At 47.2% G+C, this 6,294-nt stretch overlaps 1 protein-coding gene across 1 annotated transcript; it reads right to left on the minus strand.

Annotated features, from left to right (window-relative positions):
• LOC109127375 lies at nt 1-1,480 on the minus strand. Its single transcript, XM_019232001.1, has 3 exons — nt 1,424-1,480; nt 349-1,279; nt 1-290 (listed from the first exon to the last, which is right to left on the minus strand). Exons 1-3 carry the CDS (start codon nt 1,478-1,480, stop codon nt 1-3), a joined length of 1,278 nt encoding a protein of 425 aa, XP_019087546.1.

The following is a 6,294-nucleotide window of genomic DNA, read 5'->3' on the forward strand; positions in this document are numbered from 1 at the left end:
TCATGGTGCAACAACCTGTCTCTTTAGTGGTGGCGGTAAAGATTCCTCGCCACGGTTCCCACGTTGGTGGTTCTGTCTTCCCTCATCAAGCTTCGGACATTCCCTCCTAAAATGTCCTTCTTTTCCGCACAGGTAGCAAGACCTTGGCCCATTGCCATTTTCCATCCTCGGACAGTTCCGGATCACATGATCCTTGCTTCCACAGCGACCGCATGCACCCACGGCCTTCCAGCAATAACCGCTGTGGTACTTTCCGCAAGTTTTGCACTCCCCATACTTAGCTTTGGACCCTGCATTTTCCACCTTTTTTCCTTTTTCGGTCAGTGGATTTGGCTGGGTGGGTCGAACGCGAAGAAATCGTCTCGCGTCTAAGCTTTTTATCTTCCTCTATCTTAGCTTCAATCATGGCCGCCCTTTCCACCACCTCAACGATCGAGTTAAAGATACCGTTCACGCAATGGTTGTGGATGTCCACCCTTAACCCGCGGATAAAGGGACGGACTTGTGCTTTATCATCTGCGATTTCCTTTCCAACAAAACGCCTAAGGCGGCTGAATTCAGCATCATATGCACGTACCGTCATATCCCCTTGTATCAGGTTCAGGTACGCACTTTCCAGTCGGTCCCAAGCTTCCGGGGGAAAGAATTTTTTGTTGAACTCCTTCTCAAAGTCCGCATAAGTTAGCACTTTACCGCCTTCACGTTTCTCAACCGACACCCACCAATCATGTGCTTTCTCTTCAAGGAAATGGACAGCAATGTCCTTTTGATACTCCTTCGGGTAGCGAGTGGAGTTGAAATTTCTTACAAGTCGACTCCTCCACTCGTCAGCCACAATCGGATACGTACTTCCCGGAAAATGTTTTGTCCTCAGTCTCGAGACATGCTCCAATGCATCCAAGTAGTCCCTTCTATTTCTCGGAGAATCTTCCGGACTCACTCCGATGGTCCCTGTAACAATCTTGCTACGTATCGTTGGTACCACAGGATCCGGTACCAATGCCTTTGTGAGCACGTCCAACTGTACCATCATGGCCTTCATCGTTTCCCACTGTTCTTGGGATGATGGTACGGAATTTGGTTGCCCATTCACGTCCATAGCACCGCTACTCTCCGGCTTATCATTATCCGGTTGTTTCTCTCCAGCCTCAGGTCCGGCTGTATTTTGGGTGTCCGTGTTCCTTGGCTCCACGTCGACCAGTGTCTCCGCGGCGCCAATGGTCTCATCGGGCACCTCCTTTCCCTTCTTCTTCTTTTCCTTATTGCTGCTCTTACCTATCTGCAAAATTTATGCATTAGTTACGGTTAAGGTTAAATAAACCGCAAACAGTAAGAACAACTACCGCGAAATCCCATTATGCCGATGAGTGGTGATACCCAAAAACCCACACTACCGGTCCTAGAACCAAGCATGCTCTGATACCAACTTGAAAGACCCAGCCCCGGACCATCTATGGCCGGAGAGGTTCTCTCGTCCCATTTCACTACTTAGTCATAATTTAGGGCCCATTCTTTAGACAATGTTCATTCGCACATTCTGTGATTCGATACTTAGAGTCTATATGATATAAACTTAGAGTAAAGCAAACATTCGATATTGTATTAAATAATCAAAGGATTCGATACAACTTATGAGTTTGCATAATAAGCTAGTACAAGTTGTATAATCGATCCTAGCTACCCATATCACCACCACTCGTCTTCCCGGCCATGGGTCTCGCGCCTAGGCAGTTCCTTTCTCGCGATCACTCTCCTTTCCTGAAATCCAAGTAGCCATCAATAACATTTCCCTTAGGTCGTACATGTCATGCACTGCACGCTAAGTACTAATAACCGTCCAGTACAGCGGTCGGCCGGTAGAGAGTTATCCCGTGCATAAGTTCAGACGGTGTACCAAGGAATCTGTACAGATCACAGTCCAACCGCCAAGCCGCGTTTACTTTTCTCCGTTCGAACCATCCGTACTCGGAAACCCCGGATGGTACACTGATCGGTAGGGAGGTAGCATGCGCATCAGTTCGGTCGTATCACGGTGAACCTAGCGGTTCCAGATCCACTTCCGAGCCGCACCCCCTTTCCTCCGACCAACTGGATCAACCGAAGCATTATATATGCTTATGCTCGATGCAACTACCACATCCTGTAGAGCCCAAAAGGTCGGTATTGTACCGTACCTCTGACCCTTAACCCTTACTCAACGAACTCTCAATCTCTCGGAACCTTCTTCTTGATTTTATACTCGAACACTCGAGTTTCTGGTGTGTTTCTCTGTTTCTGATGGTGTGTTGGAAATGAGAGAAATGCCCTCTATATATAGGGTACTGGTCGCGGTTTTGGCCCCAAAAGGCACCCATCCGATAAGTCCCTTCGATTGCTCCCGTTTGATCGTGCACATTCGGTCGTGCCTGTTCGGTCACAGCATCGCATAACCGTCCCCAAGCTCCCCAGCTGACTCGCACATCGTCCACTGCCGAACAGCTGGCCGAGCTGGGTCAAGCTCCTCGGCAGCTGGTCGAGCTAGTGGTAGCTTCTTGGCAGCTGACCGAGGTGACGCCAACTGGTCGAGCTGTCCACATCTAGCCGAGAGTTGTCCGCAGCTGGCCGAGAGCTGTCCGCAGCTGGCCGAGAGCTGTCCGGAGCTGATCCAGAGCTGTCCGGAGCTGACCGATATTTGTCCCATACTTGGCTTGTTTTTCCTCATTGACCGAGCAAACGAGTAGCTCTTCCCCAACTTGTCCGAGATCTCCTACTATCCCGGACCAAGCCTTAGCCCATCATCCTATTCAGGATCGTGGGCGTTACAACTCTCTATTTCTTTGTCCGTGTTGATCAATATTCGTTTGAAGATCCACTGAGCGGGATGCGGAGAGTGTGGAATGATTTATCCGGTAGACTTTATATCTCTGCGTCGGCAGTGGGATTTGATTACCCGTATCTGCGTCGAACAAGCTATGGGCAAGGCAAGGACAAACTTTCCAAGTTTCTCGAGCTCGCTGAAACAAACGTCAGGTCCCGTCGGGGCATCCATTGTCCTTGCCGATTGTCTCCTAATTGAGAATCTGATCCCTACAACTGAAGGCAGACCTGATCCCGCATCTGGACAGATTGAAGAGGAATTCGTTGAGATTGAAGACTTCGAAGATAACCCTGAAGAGGTCGCCCCGACAGTTTTCGAACAAACTGTACCCAACCAAACTGCTCCTGAGTGAGAAACTGGTGAGAAAAATAAGAAGAAGGGTAAAGAAACAGAGATCTACGAGGATTTTGTTGTTGATCCGCTCCCCAAGACCAACCGCAAGCGTTCAACCGAGGATGTCGGTCTTGAATCAGTCGATCGGTTCCGTGCTAAGTGGAGGGACAAACGAAGCTATCGATTTGCTTTTGATTATTTCGGTGATAGTTCTTTAATCACAAATCGAGCTGCTGCCGGTGAGCTTTTTCGGAACCTGAAGATTTCTTCTCGGATTCTTCGGAAGGGGGCTAAGTTGGAGTTTGAACAAGCGTTCCTTAACGTCGCCCAATCTCACTTCACGGTTTGCATCATTATTCCTTTCAATAAGCTTATATTTTACTTTGGTAGTCTCCGCATAACGTGTTTCCCTTGTGTTTACAGACTGCTGCTCGCGTCAATGCGTTGACTCAATTGTACGACAGGCGATTTAAAGTGTTGTCGACCTCCTCTAGGATCAATATAAATATATGAACCCCATTCTTTATTTGATCACAAATTTTGACTGAAAGAGAATTTTGATAGAAGGATGTCGAGCTCTGTAGATAGTGTTGATCCTGTAGTCGAGGTTGGGAATGATGTCCCGATATTCTCGAATTCATAGGCTATCGAGATGGGAATGCCCTACTACCCAAATGTACGAACTCCATGGATGTTGATGTTTCGTATTATTTCGGAAGGTAGATCAGATTTAGAGAATTTCCTTTCTCGCAACGAAGAGCGCCATACTGAATATCATAATCTGCTTGTCGTGACCGAGCAAACGCAGCGTGATCTGCTGTTTAAACTCGAGCTGCTCGAATCTCATCCAAGATTTTGGATTGGAAATGGACTTGGCAGAGTGGCGACTATGCCTCCGTGTCTGATCTTGTACTGCAATGAGTGTTATTATTCTGCGAACTCGACTCCGAATGATCCGAGTTTTTCCTTAAGTGGTGAGTTTGTTCCTACAGAAGTTAAACCGTTCTATATGAACAAACGTGCTGATAAGTCTGAAGCTTCTGAAGCTCATGCTTTTGTTCGCCAGGTAACCCTCTTGAATTCTCCTTTCCCTATTCATGTATATATATTTTTTATGTGTCCGAGCTAAGTAAAGATTTCGGCCTGTAGGTTGAAACTGCACATCGAGAACATCGCCTAAAGAAGCGGAAGATCGACGATCGTCTAGCCGAACTGGAAGCCGAGATCGTTCTCCTGAAAGCGAAGAAGAAGAGGACCATAAGTCGCCTTGACGAGGCTGAGCAGAAGATCAGAGCATTGCAGTCCCATCCTGAATAATGGGAGAAGATTGGACTGCAGCTGCTATGGCCTATGCCAAATCGTGTCAGGACAAACACTTGTAAAATTGCAGCAGGGCTTGCCCAAATTCGGGATAACTGATGTTTTTGTAACGACGATGTGAGCCAATGAATTTTAATGAGATTGTCACGTTTGAACAAATTGTTTTTGCAAGAAATAAGATTTTATTTTTATTTGGAATTTTGACACGAGGTGGGACGTCTCCCGACTTACATAGAATAACCCTTTATAACTCGAGTGACTTTATTCCGAGCACAAGTGTGCTTTTGCGGAGAGCGAGATGCTGGACTCGGCTTATCTCCTTTGCTCTAGCTCGGAGGTCGGACAGCGAAACAAAAAAGACTCTGGGTTTGGCTTACATATCCGTCCAAACTAGAGCTCCATTGCGAAACAAAAAATACTTTGGGTTCGAATTTATCTCTCGACTAAGTGTTAATGCGTTAGTGATGCAAATCGATCATCTGTCCAGGATGTCGAAGAGTTCGGTTCCAAACTATTAGAGGAATATACGTATTTTATATATGTTGTAGTTTTTTTTTTGCACGTTTCCGATGCGGAAATGCAGCATTTAATGCGGACACGGTTTTGCAACGAAATCTGATTGGCAAGGGAGACCTCGGGACACAGCGAATATGCTCTTGCAATCTGATTGGTGTGAAAATCTTGGGACTCAGCGGTTATCTCCCCCACCCCTCGCTATAAATAGGATGGTGGGGGTACACTGAGCATCTCACATCCAATATTTCAGAAAGATAAAGTGCAAAGAGTATGTCGGTAATAACTAGATCCGCGTGGTTGAAAAGAGCCCGAGAATTGACCGCTGCCAGAGTCAGTGGATTCGATCCGGAAGACTCGGATGTTGCCCCCCCTTGGAAGGGACAAACTTGTCGCAATTCCACAAACTTGCTATCGTTGGGAGCAGCTCGTCTATCGTAGAGCCGGAAGGGAATTCGTTGGAAAGGGAGATTCGTATGTATCAAGCCTGTTGCCGGAGGTTGAGCTCGTACATTAAGGCGTTCCATCAGAAGTATAGCTTTGTCGGTAGAAGGGACCAATAAGGTTCTTGACGAGCTCATCGCCGACGGCTTCTATTTGGCGAACTAGCGTATGACCCGCATACTTGCCGACCAACCCGGTGAGAGGAACAAGTCGTGAGGGCGGTATTGTCTGATCTGCCGGAAAGTGATTATGAACCTCTGGGTGACTCGGAGTTTCTGCACATAATGGATGTTACTGCCTACTGAAGTCGCCTGGAGACGCTACGACAATACGTCCTTTATTTGGAGTCTACACATCACTTCCTCCGTGAGAGCAATACTATAGAAGGTCCATGTGCGTTTCTCGAGGAGATGGCGGCCAAAGGAGCGGAGGTCCCGATGGCTCGGCTGGAAGAACTAAGATGGGAGCGCGATATCTGGCGATCTAGCTTAATAAGCTGACCGTGGAAGAGCCATTGGAGTCTGACATGTCCTTCTCTGCACCTCCGGGGTGACCAGGCCTACAGGACGGAAATGTCACTGCAGGTCGGCAGTGTCATCGTGGGACGACACTCTGAGATCAGAAGGCTTGTTGTGAACACCTCCCAAGTTCGCCATCACCATAAACGCAGAAGATTTTCGAAGGACGCCTAGGATTATATCTTTTCAATCCCCTATTGTTTTGTTTGTTTGTTTTTTTTTTTTTTTTTTTGATTAGCAGTTATACACTAATCTATCCAGTATTGTTATGAGATATTTCCGTGGAAGCTTTTTGTCATATGAATCCCT

Source organism: Camelina sativa, chromosome 11 (genome assembly GCF_000633955.1).
Source record: "Camelina sativa cultivar DH55 chromosome 11, Cs, whole genome shotgun sequence".
In the NCBI taxonomy this organism is placed as follows: domain Eukaryota; kingdom Viridiplantae; phylum Streptophyta; class Magnoliopsida; order Brassicales; family Brassicaceae; genus Camelina; species Camelina sativa.